Raw genomic sequence first — 23,770 nt, 5'->3', positions numbered from 1 at the left:
ACGTCAGGGGACACAAACAGTCGGTAAATATCTGGTACAGTACCAGATCCTAGTGTCCGAACTTTCCTCAGCCCAAGGAAGGGCGTCTGTGTCTACAGCCCAAGAAGGGGCGTCTGTGTCTACAGCCCAAGAAGGGGCGTCTGTGTCTACAGCCCAAGGAAGGGCGTCTGTGTCTACAGCCCAAGAAGGGGCGTCTGTGTCTACAGCCCAAGAAGGGGCGTCTGTGTCTACAGCCCAAGAAGGGGCGTCTGTGTCTACAGCCCAAGAAGGGGCGTCTGTGTCTACAGCCCAAGAAGGGGCGTCTGTGTCTACAACCCCAGGAGGGGTATCCAATGTTCAAGCTCTAGTAGGGGCATATGAGTCTTCTCAAAAAGGAGTTTCTGATCTGTCAACCCCAGGAGGGGGTGCTGGAGAAAACAACCCTGAGAGAGGTGTCTGATTCGTCAACCCCAGGAGGGGTCACCAAAGTTTCAGCCCCAAGGGAAGTATCCAGAGCCAAGTTCCCAGATGGAAATTTTTGTGCTACAGATGCAGTTATGAACTCCTGTTTGCCGTCTTCAGAGAGCACCACCCTGTTGGCATCCAGCATGGACCATGTCCAGGATGGTCTAACTGAACACTCAGATACCACTCATTCCGGTTCTAACCGGATTCAGACTCCTTCAGTTCCAGCTGATTCGAATGTCAATCCAAAGACTCCTCCGGTCCCAGCCGGTTCAAGCTTTTCTGGACCCAATCCGGTTCCATCCGTAGGTCCAAAGACTCCTTCAGTTCCAGCTGATTCAACGGTCTCCAAACTCAATCCTGTCCTATCCGTCGGCCCAAAGTCTCCACCGGTCTTAGCCGGTTTAAGTTTGTCTGGACTCAATCTGGTCTCGTCCATAGGTCCAGTACAGTCTCATCTGGTTCCAGCCAGTTCAAGTTCATCAGGATTCAATCTAGATTCTTCCGTTTGTTCAAGTAAAGAATTTATAAGAAGTGTCCTGGGGCCACTCCTAAAGGAGGGGGTGCTGTCACGATCCAGGTAATTCCTTATCAATATTTACCTTCCAAATGCCTCCTGAGACTGTCCCAGTGTTCCAAGCCTGGATTCCATCTGCACTGTCTGCATGCAGCACGCTGCATCTCATTGTCTCAAATCTCTTCACTGTGATTCTGGCAGCTTCATGGTTAAAGCTCACATGCAAGTTACAAACAGTCTTTCCCTCCAAGTTCAAACATGGGCGCAGCCATGTTTGTTTTCATCACATGTTACTTTTCAGCCAATCAGCTGCACTCCGGTTTCTACCTAATTACCCAGCAGCTGCACTCTAGACTCTGCTTAATCAGCCAGCCAATCCCTGTTTCCCAGCTGGTATAAATATCTTGTTCCTGGGCTGGAAAGAGGGTCAGTGCTTCAATTGTCTTCAGTGATCCCAGTGTGTAGTCCTCCCATGGACTTTCTCTGCAGTGCAGCCTGACTCTGCAGTGTCTCATCATTGCATCCTGTGACTGGCAGTTACCGACACCAGCTTCCAGCAGTGCTCTGCCCTGCCAGTGACCATCGGTGTTCCGCCATCGATCCCCAGCGACCATCGGTGTTCCGCCATCGATCCCCAGTGACCATCGGTGTTCCGCCATCGATCCCAAGTCTCCATCGGTGTTCCAACATCGATCCCAAGTCTCCATCGGTGTTTCGCCATCGATCCCAAGTCTCCATCGGTGTTTCGCCATCGATCCCAAGTCACCATCGGTGTTTCGCCATCGATCCCAAGTCACCATCGGTGTTCCGCCATCGATCCCAAGTCACCATCGGTGTTCCACCATCGATCCCAAGTCTCCATCGGTGTTCCATCATCGATCTCCAGTAACCATCGGTGTTCCGCCATCGATCCCAAAGTAACCATCGGTGTTCCGTCATAGATTCCAAGTATTTCTCTGAACTGTGATTCCTGTTACCTGTACCAAGACATCAGTATTCCTCTGAACTCTGTTTAATAAACCTTTGAACTTTCCTTCGTTGTCTTGGTCACGCCTTCGGGCATTTGTTCTAAAGGTTCCCTGCATGTCTAAGAACCCTGTACTGCCTCCCAGGTACACACATACCTCAGCCCCTACAACTGAGGCTTCCCCCTGGTCAGCACCAGCCCTCAGTTGTGACACAAGAACAGAGATAATGCAAGTCAATTTGCGAAATCCCTGGTGGGTCCCACTGCCTGGATGCCTCTCCATCTTTCCTTATGGATCTGATTTCAGTGGGACAGCTACTTGGCAGAGCAGGACCATGGACTGGTGGCTGCATTGTCCACGGTGGGTCCTTTATGCCCAAAGTCCAACATTGGCTATAATCAAGGAGAAGCATAGTCTATGACAGTGCCATGCTCACTGGTTAGCTCAGCTGTGCCTGCTAGGGTGAATCGTTAGTGTGATAGATGGATCATCTCAGTGTGGAGCTTTACTGACGGAGGTACAAAGACCCTCACCCCTTTGAGCGCTGAAGAGTCCCTTTTTGAGGCTGGGCAAAAGGCCAGACCCTATTGCTTAAGCTAGGCATACACTATACAATTATCTGGCAGAGTATCTGCCAGATCTTGCTGGTTGGAACGAATGAGAGCAAATGACAATCGACCATTTGCTCCCAAAAACTAAAAATGGACAAAAAACTGTTGTTCAAACAAATTGGCTAAATCAAGATTCTTTACCAAGATTCCAGGAACTTGGTAATCAATGAACTGGGTTAGGGCACCCTAAGCCTCTATGCCCAATAGCAACAGCACCCCCTGACCTGCACTCTCTATAGATATGCCCATGCGTCCTACATTTTTCCTCTGGTGCAATTACCAGCATCAGTGGCTTGCGGCACCATCTACTGCTACACCACAGGTCACTCTTCTGGCTAAAACAACACTAAGCACAGCCGCTGTGTCATTGACTGGTAGCCAACAGGTGTACAGCAGCTGCAGCCGCAAGGACCCAGTGGCTCAGCACACTAACCACAGCAGCCCCGCTAGAACAGGTCTCTTGGTAGCAGCTACAGTGCTGCTAAGTTGATCAGAAGAACCACCACATCCTACCCACTCACGGTAAGTGCGGCAGGTGTGTGGATAGAGGGGGGACAATATTATTGGTGGGGATCACCACAACTTAGTTGCCCTGGTCAGCCAACTATAATCTCCCTGCCAGAGGATGAGCCCCAGTCAATAAAGGGGATAAATAAAAATCATAGAAGCACTGCACTCACCATGGCATATACTGTACTGTTCATTATGAGCTTTCCAAGCTGTATTATTTATACTTTAGAAACATGGTTAGCTTATCAAATGCTGCAACAATTAAAACTCATTTCTGGTACACACTAGACGATGCGTGTACCCGGCGCTATTGGCGGCTATAGGACCCAGCAGGGTGCCAACATCGGTAAGTGCATAGACACTTGCTCGGCTGCGATTGAACAGCGGTGGGAGAGGAGCTGGGCCATGCTGCGTTTGCCAACATGGCATCGCTTGCAACATCGCCAGATTGAGCTGCATGTACAGCCAATGGGCAATGTCACAAGCGGCCCGCGGGAGTGTGCATTGTTTATGATATAGTGGGTACACACTAGACGATATTGTGAACGATATATCAGAATCGGGTACATCATCCACTATATCATCTAGGGTGTACCCAGCTTTACAATGCCTGCTTATAAAGTATAAAGATTATAAAGCTTAAATTGTTCATAATGTGCATGGTGAGTGCAAAACTTCTATGATACGTATAATGAAGATATAAGCAACATTTCTTGACACAGGGCTCATGGAAGGACGGGACAGCGTGTGCATCTTGTCTGATGTGCTGTAAGCCTAACAAATGAAAAATACTTTGGAATTTCTTTATTTTGGAGTGCCCTGACTTCAACATTACATTTATTTATATATCTTGTATAGTCACCTTTTGTGTGAATTCTTACCTTTGCAAACAGCGTTGTAATTTGAACAGCAATCTCCTTTAGTTAAGCAGTCATCTGAGCATGAGCAAAGGCGTTCAGAAATCTGCTTCTCTCCACAGCGCACCTTGCTACATGTCCACTCCACGCCTGGAATAAAGTAACACCGCTAAATCACATATTTTATACAGTACACTAAAAAATTAACCAAAAGAAATAACTAAATGATTGTGCACTTAAATAAAATATCTGTAATCCCGGAGACCTTTCAATAAACCGTAATTGATGTACAGTAGTAAATAAAATGTAATATTACATGGTAAATACTATTCTTCAAACACATAAATCACCTTTCCCCTTTGGTAATATACAAGATGCAATGTACTCATTATAGAAGTACATATTTTAACTATTTTATATATATATATATATATATATATATATAAATTGTGATGTCACTGCAGTGCATAAATGAAGAAGTCACTGAGGCCTCCTCTTCTAGTACTAAAAATCTTTATTTGTTGTGTGCCAAATGGGAATATAGAAACTGTATGTATTATCTCTTACATCTGAGTGGATGACATACCGTTTTCATGTAATAACTTAATTTAGTAAAGAAAAGTACTGGAAGTGGTGTAGAAATGTAGAAATAGGGGTATATATAACATCATGTCCTGGAGCATCGGAACCACTGCTAAAGCTTCAAAATGCTATGCAGGCTCTGGGCTGCATGGCCTTTTCCTACTCTTTATTTACTCTGGATGTATCTGTGCAGCCTCTTTAGCAGGTATAGGTGACTTTCTATTTGGGGAATCATTATACAACATTCCACCAAGGATAGTGAACTAGAAAGTGTCACAACTGAGGGCCTGAGCTGACGGGAGGCAGCCTCAGTTGTAGCGGCTGAGATCTACCGGAACCTGGGAGGTTGTATCAGACCCCTGGACATGTAAGTAACATGAATAATAACTGCCCGAAGGCGTGACCACGACAACTTGGATAAAAGTCAATGATGTTTATTATGACAACTCCGCAACACAGCAGCAGTAAAAGAAAACGTAAAAGTCAGCAAATAATAAATACAGTTCCTGGGTACTACAGGATGGCAGGAGCCACAGGGCACTGGTAGTGTGAGATAGTTCTTATGATCTTCTAGATGGAAAGTCCTTACCAGGCCCGACTGTAGCAATGGAGATAACCCAGGATTGTGCCAGCTGGTGTTCCAGGAAAAGCTTGGTTGCTGAAGGTAAAACAGCTGCTGTGGATACTGGCTGGAACCAGACTGTTGTTAGCACGGAGTGGATACTGGCTGGAACCAGTTAAATAATAAATGAACTTGGGAGCGATGAAATATGAACTGAAATGTAGAACTTGAGAGCGGAGAAATAATAATACCGGTGGAGAGTGGTAAAGTGTAGAAAGGACACCGGCCCTTTAAGGGAAGCTGTACTCTGCTGAAAGCAGGTAATGTTGTAGCTGGAAACAGATGAATCCACAATGGATTGGAGAGTCAGGCTACACCGCAGGTGGAATGCTGGTGCGGGTCTCTATGGTGGAAGTCTTGAGACAGGAGCTGGAACCTGGAAGACAATCACAGGAGAGAGACAAACAGGAACTAGGTTTGACAACCAAAGCACTGACGCCTTCCTTGCTCAGGCACAGTGTATTTATACCTGCAGCAAGGAAGGGATTGGCTAGGCAATTATGCAGATTATCAATACTGAGAACAGATTGGTGGAAATGATCAGCTGACAGAATCCAAGATGGCTGCGCCCATGCAGACACTTGGAGGGAAGTTTGGTTTGTAATCCATGTGGTAATGAAAACAGTAATGGCGGCGCCGGCCACCGGAGACAGGAGGCGCCAGGCTGACAGATGCACATCCAACCACGCGGACACAGCGGAGGCCGCGGCTGACGTAATCGCCACTCAGACACTCTGCATGCAGGAGTTCAGGGACGGCGGCGGAGGCCGCGGGAGACGCCATGCCAGGTGTAATATGGCGTTTACTGTGACAGCGTCCCAGAGTGACAGGAGAGGATACAGGAATGTACACATCAGGATAACAGATGGAATCCGGTCCTGGAGCGCTGAGCCAGCCTTAGGAGGCATCTGATGGGTAAGAAATGGCGTCCAGATACCCGGATCGTGACAGCACCCCCCCCTTTAGGAGTGGCCCCAGGACACTTCTTTGGCTTTTGAGGAAACTTGGAATGGAATCTCCGGACCATGGCAGGAGCATGGACATCAGAAGCATTGGTCCATGAACGTTCCTCAGGACCATAACCTTTCCAGTCAATAAGATATTGTAGTTGACTGTAACGGTGACGTGAGTCCAGGATCTTGGCCACTTCATACTCAACACCTCGTTGAGTTTGGACTTTCGGAGTTGGAGGAAGTGAGGAATGAAACCGATTCAAGATCAGCGGTTTCAACAGGGAAACATGGAATGTCCTGGGTATTTTTAAGAAGGGAGGCAACTGGAGTCTGTAAGCAACAGGATTGATGACTTGTTCAATCTTGAAAGGACCGATATAGCGAGGTGCAAACTTCATACTGGGAACTCTTAACCTCAAATTCTTCGTGGATAACCATACCCGATCACCCACCTTGAGAGCAGGAACTGCTCGACGCTTCTTATCCGCAAACTTCTTGTACCTGAACGATGCCTTGAGCAGAGCTGATCGTACGCTCTTCCAGATATTGGCAAACTGATGCAAGGTGATATCCACTGCGGGGACAGAAGTTGCTGGAAGCGGTTGGAACTCAGGGACTTTAGGGTGGAATCCAAAGTTAGTGAAGAATGGTGTTGAAGCAGATGAAGAATGATACTGGTTGTTATGACAGAACTCGGCCCAGGGAAGTAATTGAACCCAGTCATCTTGAGAGGAGGACACATAGATGCGGAGGAAGGCCTCCAAGTCCTGATTCACCCTCTCGGTTTGACCATTGGTCTGAGTATGGTAAGCCGTGGAAAACTTTAGCTTGACTTGGAGGACTTGACATAAACTTCGCCAGAATTTGGCTGTGAATTGAACTCCTCGATCTGAGATAATTTCTTCAGGAAGACCGTGGAGTCGGAAGATCTCTTGTATGAATACTTGAGCCAACTTGGAAGCTGACGGAAGACCGGTGAGAGGAATGAAGTGTGCCATCTTGGTGAACCGGTCAACTACCACCCAGATGGTATTGAACTTGTTGCACATGGGTAAGTCTGTAATGAAATCCATCGACAAGTGGGTCCATGGTCGACGGGGAACGGATAGTGGAACCAGTTGCCCTGCAGGCGACTGGCGGGATACTTTATGTTGGGCACACTTTGGGCAAGATGCAATAAACTCCAAGACGTCCTTTTTCAGAGTTGGCCACCAATAGGACCTAGAGATAAACTCCAGGGTTTTTTGGATACCTGTATGTCCGGCAAAACGGGAAGCATGGGCCCAATGCATGAGCTTCTTCCTTAGCATCGGCTTCACAAAACTTTTCCCTGATGGGGGCGTAGAGTCCATCCCTACCGTGGAGAATGCCAACGGATTTATAATAGGATGCTTGTCTGAAGACTCTGACTCATTTTCTTGCTCCCATGAGCGGGAAAGGGCATCGGCCTTGCGATTCTGAGAGCCCGGACAGAACTGGAGTTTAAAGTCGAACCTGGAAAAGAAAAGTGCCCATCTGGCCTGACGAGGGTTGAGACATTGTGCGCCCTTCAGGTATAAAAGGTTCTTGTGGTCTGTAAGTATGGTGATTGAATGAGAAGCTCCCTCCAACAGATACCTCCACTCTTCTAGAGCGAGCTTGATGGCTAGCAACTCCTGGTCGCCAATGGCATAGTTGCGCTCAGCTGGGGAGAACTTCCGGGAGAAGAAACTGCAAGGGTGTAAATGGCCATCTTTAGCCCTCTGAGATAACACCGCTCCTACTCCAACGGAGGAGGCATCCACCTCTAAGATGAAAGGAGAGTCGATGTCAGGCTGTTTCAGAACAGGCGCAGAGATGAACCTTTGTTTTAAAAGATGAAATGCTTGCATGGCTTCTTCAGACCACTTGGACGGGTTAGCACCCTTCTTAGTGAAAGCAGTAATAGGCGCCACAATGGTGGAAAAGTCTCGTATAAACTTTCGGTAATAGTTGGCGAACCCTAAGAACCTCTGGACCCCTTTGAGGGTTAAGGGTACCGGCCAATTTTGGATTGCTTGTAGTTTCTCAGGATCCATCTCTAGTCCGGAACCGGACACAATGTACCCTAGAAACGGAATGGACTTGACTTCAAAGACGCATTTTTCTAATTTGCAATAGAGATGATTGACACGGAGACGGGACAGAACCTCTTTAACCCAAAAACGATGTTCCTCTAAATCGTTGGCAAAAATGAGGATATCGTCTAGATAGACCACGACATGACGGTATAGAATGTCTCTGAAGATCTCATTGACAAAATGCTGGAAGACAGCTGGAGCATTGCTCAATCCGAAGGGCATGACGAGGTACTCATAATGTCCGTCACGGGTGTTAAAGGCGGTCTTCCACTCGTCACCCTCACGGATCCGGATGAGATTGTATGCACCTCGCAAGTCCAGCTTTGTAAAGATGGTAGCTCCGCTAACTCTGTCAAAGAGCTCAGTAATCAGGGGTAAAGGATAACGGTTCTTGATGGTAATGTCGTTCAAACCTCTGTAGTCGATGCACGGCCGCAGACCACCATCTTTCTTTTTTACAAAAAAGAAGCCTGCGCCGGCTGGAGAAGAAGAAGGTCGAATGAACCCCTTTGCTAGGTTCTCTTTAATATATTCCTCCATAGAATGCGTCTCAGGCAGAGACAACGGATAAGTTCGGCCTCGAGGTGGAACCTTCCCTGGAACGAGATCAATCGGACAGTCCCATTCTCTATGAGGAGGAAGAATATCAGCAGAAGCTTTACTGAACACATCCGTGAAATCTTGATATGGAGGAGGTGGAACATCAGACGACCTGGGGGAGGAAGAACAGACAGGCAATACTTTAAACAAACATGTCTCAGCACAGGAGGAACCCCATGCCAGGATTTGCGTAGTCGTCCAATCAATTGTAGGATTGTGAAGACGGAGCCATGGAAGGCCCAGGACCACAGGATGTGTGGCTCTTGGAATCACTAAAAAAGAAATAAGTTCGGAATGAAGAACTCCCACTCTCAGACGAACTGGTAGAGTCCTTAAAGAAATAACTGCATCAAAAATTTTGCTGCCATCCACGGCAGTTAAAGAAATGGACGAAGGAAGTCTCTCGGTGGGTAGGGACCACCGTTTAACATAGGCTTCGGTAATAAAGTTCCCAGCTGCTCCGGAATCAAGGAGGGCAATGACGTTCCGATAACGTTGAGCAACTTGAAGCGAGACTGGGAGATTACAATCTTGAGGAGATGGAGAGGAGATCATTACTCCTAGCCGGCCCTCTCCTTGGCGAGCTAGGATTTGGAGTTTCCCGGACGTTTGGGACAGGCATTAATGGTGTGAGACGGAGCTGCACAATAGAGACAGAGAAACTCGGAGAGACGTCTTCGGCGCTCAGCAGGAGTTAAACGGGAACGGCCAAGTTGCATGGGCTCATCTTTAGATGGTGACAGTTGACGAGGAGGAGGAGCAGAAGATTTTGGAGCAGATGATCTTCCACGCTCAGTTGCTCTCTCTCTAAAACGTAAATCAACTTTCGTGCAGAGTGAGATTAGCTCATCTAACTTAGAAGGTAAGTCTCTGGTAGCTAACTCATCTTTAATACGCTCAGATAAGCCATGCCAGAATGCAGCATACAGGGCCTCGTCGTTCCATGCCAGTTCGGATGCCAGGATCTGGAACTGTATCAGATATTGTCCTACAGTACGTGACCCCTGGCGTAAACGGAGAATCTCGGATGAAGCTGAGGTTACCCGGCCTGGCTCGTCGAAGATGCGCCTGAATGTTGACACGAAGGCAGTGTAGGAAGATAGCAGGGTGTCGGACCTCTCCCATAACGGTGATGCCCAATCAAGGGCTGAGCCACTGAGAAGAGAAATAATGTAGGCAATTTTTGTACGGTCACTGGGAAAATTGCCAGGTTGTAGCTCAAACTGAATCTCACACTGGTTGAGAAATCCCCTGCAGAATCTTGGAGATCCGTCAAATTTTGCTGGCGTTGGAAGATGAAGACGTGGAGCAGAAATGGGTAAGGTGGGTGGGGTTATAGCTGGAGTCACTGTGGTTGACGCACCAGACGCGCCTGATCCACGGAGAGTTGTCTGAATCCCATCCAGCCGAGTAGAGAGATCCTGGAGACAGCGGATGATGTGGCCCTGTGCAGCCTCCTGATGTTCTAGTCGGGCTGCCAGTTCTTGCATCGGCCTGGCCGCTTGATCCTGGTCTCCGGCTGGATTCATTAGGTCAGTGCTTACTGTCACAACTGAGGGCCTGAGCTGACGGGAGGCAGCCTCAGTTGTAGGGGCTGAGATCTACCGGAACCTGGGAGGTTGTATCAGACCCCTGGACATGTAAGTAACATGAATAATAACTGCCCGAAGGCGTGACCACGACAACTTGGATAAAAGTCAATGATGTTTATTATGACAACTCCGCAACACAGCAGCAGTAAAAGAAAACGTAAAAGTCAGCAAATAATAAATACAGTTTCTGGGTACTACAGGATGGCAGGAGCCACAGGGCACTGGTAGTGTGAGATAGTTCTTATGATCTTCTAGATGGAAAGTCCTTACCAGGCCCGACTGTAGCAATGGAGATAACCCAGGATTGTGCCAGCTGGTGTTCCAGGAAAAGCTGGGTTGCTGAAGGTAAAACAGCTGCTGTGGATACTGGCTGGAACCAGACTGTTGTTAGCACGGAGTGGATACTGGCTGGAACCAGTTAAATAATAAATGAACTTGGGAGCGATGAAATATGAACTGAAATGTAGAACTTGAGAGCGGAGAAATAATAATACCGGTGGAGAGTGGTAAAGTGTAGAAAGGACACCGGCCCTTTAAGGGAAGCTGTACTCTGCTGAAAGCCGAGCTGGAAGCAGGTAATGTTGTAGCTGGAAACAGATGAATCCACAATGGATTGGAGAGTCAGGCTACACCGCAGGTGGAATGCTGGTGCGGGTCTCTATGGTGGAAGTCTTGAGACAGGAGCTGGAACCTGGAAGACAATCACAGGAGAGAGACAAACAGGAACTAGGTTTGACAACCAAAGCACTGACGCCTTCCTTGCTCAGGCACAGTGTATTTATACCTGCAGCAAGGAAGGGATTGGCTAGGCAATTATGCAGATTATCAATACTGAGAACAGATTGGTGGAAATGATCAGCTGACAGAATCCAAGATGGCTGCGCCCATGCAGACACTTGGAGGGAAGTTTGGTTTGTAATCCATGTGGTAATGAAAACAGTAATGGCGGCGCCGGCCACCGGAGACAGGAGGCGCCAGGCTGACAGATGCACATCCAACCACGCGGACACAGCGGAGGCCGCGGCTGACGTAATCGCCACTCAGACACTCTGCATGCAGGAGTTCAGGGACGGCGGCGGAGGCCGCGGGAGATGCCATGCCAGGTGTAATATGGCGTTTACTGTGACAGCGTCCCAGAGTGACAGGAGAGGATACAGGAATGTACACATCAGGATAACAGATGGAATCCGGTCCTGGAGCGCTGAGCCAGCCTTAGGAGGCATCTGATGGGTAAGAAATGGCGTCCAGATACCCGGATCGTGACAGCAAGTTACCAATCCCCAATAATTAGGCCCTGGGTCGAGGACCTTAAGCAATGATACAAAGTACCTATGGACAATACGTCACTGCCTTGCTACAGAATTTTCATTCAGCCTTCTTTTGGCAAATCCACTTACCTTGGGACATGTTGACATCTGTAGAATTTCTACATGTGAAATCCTGACATTCTCAGAATGCCAACAGTTGGGGTTAGGCTATGGGAGCAGAGTGTTAGGGTTGGGCACTGGGAGGGGGTTGGTGTGGGGGGGGGTGTAGGGATAGCATTAGTGTGGTTACTTACATCCAAACAAAGTAAGTCACCACTGGACCACAAGAAGCATTTTGCCAACATTCTAATCATGTCCACATTTTATTAATGTCAACATGATAAATGTCGAAGTGGACATTACAACCATGTTAATTACATTACAAACGTTTCACACTACTGGTGCTTAGCTATCTGACTCTGTGTTTTGTGATGTATACCTTGTGGTAACAATTCTTTATTTACAGTGAACACTATCAGCAGCAGTTCCAGGATACAAAATACTTTTTACATGCAACACTTTTCAAAGCCACTGAATCTTCAGTAGTTTTGGCACCTGGATTTAAAGGGGCAATAGTATTAAATACTAAAACAGTTGTGGTTTGTATTTAAAATTACTGTCCCATTAAACCCAGTGGCCGAGACCACTGAAGACGTGGCAACTCTGAAAAGAACCACTTAATAAATTACCCATTGGTCCTGATTTGTTTTTCTTCCTAATACAAATAAGCTAAAATGAACACAGACCTAATACTTACTTGGTTTTACGCATAGATCATCAAAATCAAAACAACAATTTCCTTGTTCAACACACTTGGAATCACAGTGGCAATCATCTTCCATCAAGGTGTCAGTTTCATTGCATCTTTGTCTGCATGACACTTAGCAAGAAGAGAACAAAGATTGCAGTCAGTCAGCAGAGACGGCCTTGCAGAAGAAATAAATAACCTACAGTATATAATATTATTATTTATGTTTTATTAGAGTAAGTAAGGTTTATTGTAAGAATTTATAGTTTTGTTGCTTACAGAAAGGCATTAATTCAGTATCTTGATTTTTATCACAATCTAACTATTAGGGCGGTATTCAAATGATATATCACGCCCAATCTCCTTTCTAAAGTGATCCCCGTTATATCGCGCATATTGCGTCCATAGCAATCCAGTTTAGCTGCGTAAATGGTTGGGTATCCTCACTACCCCGCGGGTAGTGAGCTGAAATTATTATACCACACCCATCAGCAGAAACAGAACTGGTGTGGAAGGGGGTGAAAAGAATTGAATACCACCCTTAGTGTACAAAATAAAAGTACTAAGCAGTGATAAGAGCGGAGAAGTGAGCCAGTGGAGAAGTTACCCATGGCAACCAATCAGTATTGAAGTAGCATTTATAATTTGCATACTATAGAATTATACAGAGCAGCTGATTGGTTGCCATGGGCAACGTCTCCACTGGCTCACTTCTCCACTCTTTTCACTGCTTAGTACATCTCCCTGTCATTATAGACTGCAAAATAGGGCAACAAAAATCCTATGCAGTTTTGACAATATACATTATAATAAATTGTGCTGTTTAAATTAGCATTGTTTACATTTTGTGTAATGTACTTCTTACTGCAGACTGCATAGATGTTAGATGTCACTATAATATTATTTCAGTAGATAAACATTAATTCGACAGTAATTCTATTGTGTTTCAATATGTCAAAGGTATTTTGTTCCAACAATAAGGAAGCTATATAATAATATATGACAACATAAAATAATAAAAGACATTTCAAGCTTGATGGTTAGCCAATGTGAAATCACTTATAATTATGGAAACAACAGAAAATCAGTTGGGTAATATGGCTTTGTATGCAGGTAGAGTAAAGCTTGTTTTATTTTGTTTAGGGATAACCATATTTAGGTAACAGCAGAATGTCTCTGGCATGGGTGTTCCCGCTTTCTCACTTTTACGGACAGAGAGATTACTCCTGCTGAACAATGTTCAAAACATATACAAGTAATGCAAACTGTGTTGTAAGTAATTGGCACAAAATGTAATTCTGACTGGTGTTTCCTGTTTCAGTATATGTATGCCACAGGAAAATACACTAATGTATCACTATTTCAAATAGGTAAAGTAAAACTGTAATTTATGTAGCTGAATTAAAACCAAATATTTTCAGTAAATATCAGTAAACTATACACATGCTTTTTAACTGTTGGGTAATTTATAATAATAACTAAATACACTTTTTGTACAATATATACTTTTTACTAAAATAATAAATATTGTTAAATCATATTTAAGGGGCAGTATGAATGGTGTAATGGTTAGCATTACTGCCTCACAGTACTGAGGTCATGGGTTTGATTCCCACCATGGCCCTAAGTGTGTGGAGTTTGTATATTCTCCCTGTACTTGCGTGGGTTTCCTCTGGGTACTCCGGTTTCCTCCCACAATCCAAAAATTTATTGGTAGGTTAATTGGCTCCCAAGAAAATTAACCCTAGCATGAATTTGTGCGCATGTACATGTGATAGGGAATATAGATTGTAAGCTCCACTGGGACAGGGACTGATGTGAATGGTCAAATATTCTCTGTAAAGCGCTATGGAATATGTGTGAGCTATATAAATAACTGGTAATAAATAATAATAATAATAATAATAATTAACATTTACAACAACACAAAGCATTAGCAATAAATTAGCACAAAACATCATCAATATATTGTACTGGCACACATATCTGTTTGAAGGAAATGCAAACCCTGACTACAAGTTAATACAAATATATGTGATTGCAGGTGTAATCTACAAAAAAATAACCTTCAAATAAAATCAATGTTTATAACACAGTGTAGCTTGCTATAATGCATTAATGGTGGGTTTATAAAGACATCATATTGCAACTAAAGATGTCTCAGTTCTGCACTCCAGACTACACATTCTGTTTATAATGCAAATGAATCTCCCTTCTTACCAGAATTAATTGGCCCTTATCCAGTCTTCTGCTACATGGTTATGAACATAAGCCAAGACCAACTGAACTCATTGTTAATTTACGTTTTATAGGACAAGGGCTATCACTATTTGACAGTTAGATGTTGGGAAAGCACTTGGAGCAAACCACGTCATAGCATCTTGTTGACTTGAATGCTTGTTATAACGTCTGCAACTACCCTGAACAGATGTTTTCTGTCTATCCAGCAACTAGAACACCATTGTAGACTTAATCAATATTCTTGATTTGTTTGGTACACAATTGCTTATTCATGATTTCTCTTTGTATGCTAACCCATTAGTTAGCTGTGTTTTTGTCCCCATGTACTATATATACTGTATCCCCCTCTTGTAGTTATAGTATCAAATTTGGACTTTGGATGTTTTTGTTTTTCTCTTATTTGCTCTGATATTTTTACATTAATTGTAATTGAAAAAATATAACCATTCTTTAATAATTGGTTCTGCCCTCTGTATCTATATAATAACTGTGAATGGCCTGTTCGGAGATCAACATGTGCGAAGTGGTAACTGGGGGTGCCCACATACATTCCCTTCTTCCCTAACAGCACCCACACTGTGGGGGACATAGTGAAATGACAAGTTAGCTGAACATCTTGAGGTAGGGTATGTAACGGGGGTGGGGGTGAAGAGAGGAGAGCTGAAAAGTACTAGTACTGTATAGTAAAAATAGGTAAATGAGGGTCCCCATGCAGCCTAATTCTTTCACTACCTTGGTTATGTGGCTCTTGTCACTTCTCTTAATGCTACAGGACCCAGAACATACAGTACATAGCATTTCACTAGAGCACTTGCTTGCAGTGTGCTCATTTTCCATTTTACTGTCCTTAGACAGCTTCAGTATGTTTGATGCCATTGAGTGACCGTATATGTACAGAATAGTGGGCCTGATTTTGAGTTGGGAGCAAAACAAGAAAGAGCACGTAACTGTGAACCTTAGTCAGGGCCGTAACTAGGTGTGTGGTGAGCGTGCTGAGCCCACAGTGCATACACCCCATGGGTGGAGAACTGGCAGCACCCCTTGTGACCCGGCACCTGCTCTTGCATCCACCCACCATCCACCGACACCGTCATCTGCAGCATTCAGGCATCGATTGAGCCACCCATCATGGAGGTGCCCCAGCCCCCGTGAGTCCTCACTGTCTGCGCAAACTATAAGAAATGGGAACCAGCCAGACAGATGCCAGCACTAGGAAACCGCCGCAACCAATGGACACTAGGACCCAGCTGGAGAACTCGGGCACACTAGCAGAAGCACTTTCCCAGTCTCTCCATGAGGTCCTGTGTCTCACTTCTTACTCACTACAGCCGCTGCCCCCAGGTCCAGACACAGAGTTGTGTGGTAATGGAGAGAAAAGGCAAGGGGGCTGCTGGGATATGTAGTCCAGATCATGTAACCTTTTATCCTACTCAGAGACAGGCTCTCAGGTTGGCAGGCATGCTGAGACATTTGATTCTACACCAGCAGGTAAAGACACACACACACACACACACACACACACACACACACACACACACACAATCACAGTGTAATGTGACTAATGGACACTACTGTGTGGTGTAATTTGACTAACGGACTGCTGTGTGGTGTAATGTGAATAATATACACCTCTGTGCTGTGTAATGTGAATAATGGACACTACTGTGTGGTGTAATGTGAACTGGTACCATTATGTAGCCACGCCCCTTCCCCATAAACCACACCCCTATATTGTTGCCGCACGCCTCTGGCATGCACTGTCCTTATGTTGAATATGGGGTGGGGGCACCAATTCTCTTTCTGGCACAGGGCACCAAAATGTCTAGTTACAGCTCTGACCTTATTTATTTATTTATTATTACCAGTACTCACATTCACGCTAGGGTTAATTTTGTTGGGAATCAATTAACCTACCAGTATATTTTTGGATTGTGGGAGGAAACCGGAGTACCTGAAACCGGCGCAAGCATGGGGAGAATATACAAACTCCACACAGTTAGGGCCATGGTGGGAACGAAGCCATGACCTCAGTACTGTGAAGCAGTAGTGCTAACCATTACACCATCCGTACTGCCCCCACATGACCTTAGTTGTTAGTTATGAGAGGGACATGTTCAATCTAATATGAATTGTGTAAAAATAAAGCTGCCCAGCATTTGTGGGCTACATGCAACAGCAGCCAGCATTTACTCTACAGGCAAATAACGATATGTATATGGCACCCCTTGCAGCACAACATGGTTTGTCCAGGTGCAAACTTGTAGTACTTGAATTTGGTTGTTTTGCTCCCAATGAGTCCCAGGGGCAGGTGTAGTAAGCTTAGGACAGTGATAAAGTGTAAAGAGATTAACTACCAACCAATCAGTTCCTAACTGTCATTTTTCGAACTCAGGACCTTATTCAGTAAGAACTGCAATTTCTGCTAAAAAGCAGTTGCTGCGATCAAATAGTTGCCGCCCAGAAATAGAGAAAAATTGCCCATTACAGACATAAATGCATTGCAATATGCAGGTTGATCACAAAACCATACGCAATTCCCGGAACATCAAAGATTTTTCTGCGCCAGGCAAGGTCATCCACAATATTGCAACACAAGAGGCTGGAAGTGGTCATCACTGACATCAGAGGCCCTCCTTAAAAATGCCTGGGCACGCCTGCATTATTTCAGACACACCCAGAAAATGGCAGGTTTCCGCCCAGGAATGCTATCTTCCTGTCAGTCAAACAGCGGCTGTATTGTGAGCACGACGTGTACGCAATTTCTGCCGCTATTTTTACATGCACGTGCACAATGTGAACACTGCACATGCGCAGTTGTTCGCTAATCGAACAAATTGCGAATTGCAAATTTTGTAATCCTTACTGAATGAGGTCCTCAATGTGATGGCAGATAGGAGCTGCTTGGCTGGTACTTTATCTCCCTTCACTGTATCACTCTTCAAGGCTTAGTCCATCTTCTCCTAGTATGTTAAAAATGTTTTACTTGAGTAAAGGATTCACTTACGATTTCAGGATTTTATAATGCAGACCACTGTCACTATACAGATAAGAATGCAGCAAAGAGAAGATGTGTCACTCAATAAAGGCAGGCATCATAGTGTAATTTTCCCTTTTCCTATTACTACTATCAATTTCAGAAATGGTGTACAGTAAGTCATACTTGCCTACTCTCCCGGAAGTTGCGGGAGACTCCCATTTCTTTGGGTAGTCTCCCACATCCCTGGAAGAGCAGACGAAACTCCTGCATCCCACATCCTTCCTATTGAAGTGGGCAGGATGGGAAGATAACCACAGGATCATTTGGAGGGGTGGGGCTAAACGATGCAAATTGCATCATTTTAGCCCAGTCTCTTCTCGTGGACCCATTTTGCCGAAATGGTGACGGAGCCTAATGACGTGAGAGCCCTGCCCACTGAAATGACCAGCTGCCAGAGAAGCAACAAAAAAAAGTTGTCGATTATGGTGTTGGAATTGCTGGTAACAGTTTTGGTACTAGAGAGCCTAACATTTCTGTATTTAAAGACAGTGGGCCTGATTCAGAGGTAGACGCAGTGGTGATGTGAGACGCAAGCAGCAGATATTTTAAGTCTGCACATGCATCTGAGTCACACTGCGCATGCGTCCTGATGGTTACAGCTTGGAGCTGCAGAACAAATTTGGATGCAGAGAGATTGATTTTCAGTGGGCATTAACGGGAGGTAATAGGGGGCTAGCCAGATGTGGGCGTATCACTGACAGCGGCTGCATCTAAACACGCAGAATTACACACACCGGCCATGTTCAGATGGAGAAACTGCTATAAGACTGGTACAAGTTTCCATAGCGAGTATGCATAGAGATGGATTAGCGCCATGCAGAAAATCATCCTACTGCATTTGTGTTTGACTCAGAATCACCTCCAATGTGTTATACATTAATAAGGCCAGTCTAAAATTTTCACTGGATGATTTGAAAACATTTTAAAATTTAATAATAATAATAATTTTATTTATATAGCGCTCTTTCTCCAATAGGACTCAAGGCGCTTAAAATAAATATACCCAGAAGTCCAGCAAAGAATATTAAAATCACATATTACACAGGTGTGGATTAAAAGATACAACAGTGTCTAGATAGTGTCAAAAGGTTAATACCAGATGATCCACAGTAGGTTGACACAGTCAAAAGGTAAACAGTTAAATGGTTTATATGGATTTAAGTCAACAGGTTCAAAAGGGTTGACAGGGTCAAAAGGTCAACAGCTAAATGGTCCACAGGGCCAAAAGGTCAACACATGGTTTTTGTGTTATTTTAACCAAAATCCTAACACTAACCCTCCCCTGAGTGCCGAACCCTAACCCTCCCTCGAGTGCCGACCCCTAACCTTACCCTCCTGCAGCCTAACAATAACAGCCTAACCCTGAAAATCATGAAAATCCTATTGACCAACTGTTTACTGTCTATCTTTCATCTTTATGGAAAATTACACAATGCAATTGTGACACACAGCGGGCTAGGCAAGTAAAGTAAGCTATTTATAAACGTAGGACTACTGAAATGAAAATTATTTATCTGACACAATTTTGGCATGGTTCGGAATTGCATGCAAGTCTGTTATGGACAGATCTTATGAAATTTTAGCAACTCCATATGCAACTTTGAACTATGATTTTTGATCGCAACAGCAAATTTGTTAGCAATTGGGCAAAACCATGTGCACTGCAGGGGAGGCAGATATAACATGTGCAGAGAGAGTTAGATTTGGGTGGGTTATATTGTTTCTGTGCAGGGTAAATATTGGCTGCTTTATTTTTACACTGCAATTTAGTTTTCAGGTTGAATACACCCCACCCCACTCTCTCTAACTGCTGCGATCAACTCAGAATTACCCCCTATGGACAACTCAGAATCATGTGCTTTTCAAGCTCATCTCCACTGGGAGCTGAGTGGTAACTGGGCGACTATGGGGTGTTCACACGTTGGATAAGTGTTCTAAGGGTATGTAGATGGAATTGCAAGCTATTCAGTGGTGAGCACATGCAGACATTCAGCTCATTTCAAATGGATCTCTTGTATCATGTATTGGGACAGGTGCAAATGTGTGCTGATAGTGATGACAGCTGCTTTCACTAGCTGATAGATATGGGCAGGGCGCCCATATAGATGGGGCTAGCCACATTTATTTCTGAGCATGCAATGCAGCGAAGTTGTGTGCTACTCTGTATCATCTTCTTTATCTATTCATCCTGCTTTGTGGTCACTATGACATTGTTGAAACATTTTCCAAATGCGTGTTCAGAATATATGCCAGTTTCCCCATTTAGATGTCAGGTTGCTGTCTGTCAGAATGGAAACAGATGGAATCCCTGGGTCCCTTTCAGCAAGATTAGGATAAGACAAATTAATGTGTTCCCCAGTGCAACACCGTAAATAAAAAGAAAAATTGTGTAATGTATTCAAAACTAACATTTTAAATATGCACATTAGATCTGCTAGCTTGATTTAGTGGGAAACATATGACATATGGGCACTATGTTTACGCTATGCTGCATGTTTCAAGTTAAAATGTCCGCACAGTTAAATGCTTTAAGTAACATTAAAGCCGTGTCAGGATACTGTCAACAAAGTAATTGCATGCTGATTTAGGCAATTAACAGGCAGGGACGGACTAGGGTTGGGAAATAGCCCTGGCAAAGTATTGTGCGCGTGCGCACGACCAGAGGGGCATGATCACGGCAAACAGGCCTTATGCAAATCATACCTGACAGCTAAGCAGAGCGCTGGGGGGCGGAGCTGCTCAGACAGCCCCTGTTTCTGTGAGTTGGGCAGCCAAGCAGAGCTGATCGGCCAGTCCGTCTCTCTGCAGGCCATAACCCTTCTGGCAATTGCCAGAAGTGACAGATGGGCAGTCCAGCCCTGTTAACAGGCATTACAAGATAAAAGCTTCTGTTGGGTTTTAGTGGTTGCAGTACTCTTCACTCAATCTCTCTCATGCAGTAAAAGTATGGTACTTATTTTTTTTCCAGGACGCTATAAGAAGATTGATCTATCTGGTAAGATTGACACTCTGATGCAGCTGACCAGAATTAAAAAGATAGACTATATTTAGTTAATGTCTGCAGCTCAATGTGTGAGTTTTTACTTATTCTGAGTGCTATGGTAACGTAATATTTTGACATTCTATAGAAAATGAAAACATGTTAATGTAATGATGACATATAGAAGGTTTTATTGCATGAGACAGATTGAGTGAAGGGTACTACAGCAGGAGGGTCTATCAAGTAATGCCTGTTAATCATATAGGATTTAAAGTGCCTTTTAAAGTGTTACCAATTTTGTGTTACCAATTTTTTACGTATTATACATTTTTTATTATCATATTTCTGGTGTTGCATCAGGGAACACATTAATTTGTCTTAGAAACATTCTCAAAATCACACTATATATTTTCTAAGACAACACAAAAAAGTGGCAAAATGAAACAATAAATGATGTCAAGTCATAGATAATTGGAACTGAATAGCCAAATCCTACTACTTTGCAGCAAAAGTTGCTTACAAAATTCTAAAGATCTCTATAGACACCTTGACAAAGACACAGTCTAAATGTGTCGATGGTGCAGCTGTGGACCCAGTTTGCACCAGTTTCTACATGACCCAAGAGGGAGGTTGTTCTGGACCAACTCCCTTTTAAAGGTCATGTTATAAGATTTTTCCATCTTAACTTTGTCCATTTGGAATTGTTTGAAAGAACACATTTATTCTTATTTTAATAAATAATAAAAATAAGAGTTTTTATACGTTGTCCTGACAGAACTTCTTCTGCCCATATGTCACATAATCTGTGGATATATGAGAAGACAAACGTGGACACAATAAAAAAAAAAGACTCTTATGGAAAAGAATGCAAAGAAATATATACCAAGTACAGTATATAGAGACGGGCGCTAAATTGGGGTGCTCTTCTTAGCAGCTGTATAATGGGAGATAGTCAGTCTCCCAGCAAAAAAGGTTGTGGAAAAATGAAAACAGCGCTGACAATTGAAATTATTATGATTAAAACAATTTAATATACTAATTAAACATTAAAAACATGAATTAATAAATACTGCTAATTATTAGGCAACAGGTGTGGGCATAAGAGTCCAATAAATGTATAGTTGACTGCTTATAAAATGCCAGAGACTGTGTCCTTAAATTGGAGTGGACAGTTCACAATAAAGTGCAGATAGGTAGGCAGATGTCCATTACTTATGGTATTACCAGCCTTGTGTTCCTCAATCACGGGTCCGTAGCGATGGTTCCTAATTATGGCAGGATTTCATGCAATTGTAATGGTTTCCCTGGTCCACAGTGCATCTTCCTGTGGCTTATAAGTGGGTACCTAAATGAATTGTTGTCCAGTAAAGTTCTCCACGCTCCTGGCAAATGAAGCAAAGGTCTCACAGGCAGTGGCGTAAGTTCATCCCGGTCGCCCGGAGGCAAGTTAGAGTTTGGTGCCCCCAACCCTCGAAAAAAGTGCCAGGACAGAGGTGTCAGGGACAGTACTGAGATGAAAGGGAAAGTCCAGTGGGGCCAGGGCAGACTAAGACAGAGGGGACAGGCACAGGACAGATGTGACAGGGCCAAGACGAAACAGAGGGCCAGGAAAGATGGGTGACAGGACCACGACAGAGGGGACAGGGAGAGTACAGGGATGACAGGGCCATGACAGAAAAGAGGGGACAGGAGAGAAGGGTGTCAGGGACAGGACAGAGGTGACAGGGCCAATACAACGAGGACATGGACAGTCCAATGGGGAAGAACAAAACTGACAGGACCAAGATAGAGGTGACAGGGACAAGAGAGGTACCAGGACAGAGGGGAAGGGGACAGGACAGGAAAGGGGTGACATGGGCAGAACCAGGACAGAAGTACCAGGACAGAACTGAAGGGATAGGAGAGACGGTTAGCAGGGTCAGGACAGGGACAGGGGTGGCAGGGACTGGACAGAGGGGACAGAACGGAAGGGTCAGCAGAGAGAGAAGACAAGGCCAGCAGCACAGAGGTGACAGGGATAGGACAGGGGTGACAGTGACAGGAAAGAGGGGAGACAGGGCCAGCACAGAGGTGGCAGGGATGGGACAGTACAGGGGAAGTAAAGAGGGGTGACAGGGACTGGACAGAGGGGACATGGACAGAACAGAAGTGTCAGCTAAGAGAGATGACAGGGCCGGCAAGAGGTGACAAGGACAGGACAGGAGAGAGGGGAGGCAGGGCCAGCACAGAGGTGACAGGGATAGGACAGGGGTGACAGAGACGGGACAGGCGTCATAGCCCAGCACAGAGGTGACAGGGATGGGAAAGGACAGGGTGACAGACGGGGCAGGCGTGATAGGCCAGCACAGAGGTGACAGGTACAGGACAAGGGTGACAGGAGAGAGGGTAGGCAGGGCAAGTACATAGGTGGCAGGGAAAGGACAGGGTTTAGAGGGACAGGAGAGAGGGGAGACAGGGCCAGCACAGAGGTGGCAGGGATGGGAACAGGACAGGAGAGAGGGGAGGCAGAGTCAGGCTTAGTTAAACGACCCTGTGAGCGGTGACAGCAGCAGGTGTTCTGTAATCTCCCTCACATGTTCCCCCTCTCCCAAAAAGGGCTTGCACTTACATATGGTACAGTTTTCAGGAGTCCACGCTCCTGACTGTAACAACCTCGCTTTTCCCCACTCTGCACTGTCTCCTGGCGGCTGCTGCTACAGTATGTGTCCTGACGGGCAGCGGCTGAGTCGCGGAAGGATGTCACGTGACACCCGCGACCCAGGCCAGAGCTCAGCAGCAGAGAACACAGAGAGGAGTGAGTGCCGCTGATGCTGATAGGCGCTGCGCTCACTCGTCGGCACCTGTAGCAGCGCCTGCTGCACTACACTACAGAAATGAATCATGTTTGGACGGAACGGGGGACAACGGAGCAGGTGCTGTGCCCCCGTCAGGGCCAGGAGCCCAGCGGCAACGGACTCCGCTGTCTCCGGGAGTTCCGCCTCTGCTCACAGGTCTCTTGCAGGTATGGCATTTGCGAGATCCTGACTGTATTTCTCAAATTTTGGTGCTTACCTCAGCGTATCCTGTAACTTGCATCTGTTCAGCTCACCAGGAAGACTGCAA

General features: G+C 45.2%; 1 protein-coding gene across 2 annotated transcripts in view; it reads right to left on the bottom strand.

The window, feature by feature from the left end:
* ENPP3 (ectonucleotide pyrophosphatase/phosphodiesterase 3) overlaps positions 1-23,770 on the bottom strand; it is a 352,328-nt gene that overhangs the window by 235,832 nt on the left and 92,726 nt on the right. For both annotated transcript variants that reach the window (XM_063917307.1, XM_063917306.1), the window contains exons 3-4: positions 12,420-12,542; positions 3,932-4,057 (exon numbers count right to left, since the gene is read on the bottom strand). In XM_063917307.1, coding sequence (XP_063773377.1) covers positions 3,932-4,057; positions 12,420-12,542 — 249 coding nt within the window. The remainder of the gene's footprint in view (positions 1-3,931; positions 4,058-12,419; positions 12,543-23,770) is intronic.

The sequence above is a fragment of the Pseudophryne corroboree genome, chromosome 4 (genome assembly GCF_028390025.1).
Source record: "Pseudophryne corroboree isolate aPseCor3 chromosome 4, aPseCor3.hap2, whole genome shotgun sequence".
NCBI classification, from domain to species: Eukaryota; Metazoa; Chordata; class Amphibia; order Anura; family Myobatrachidae; genus Pseudophryne; species Pseudophryne corroboree.
Note: the sequence above shows the minus strand (reverse complement) of the source record. Positions and strands in the feature narration are given on the sequence as shown.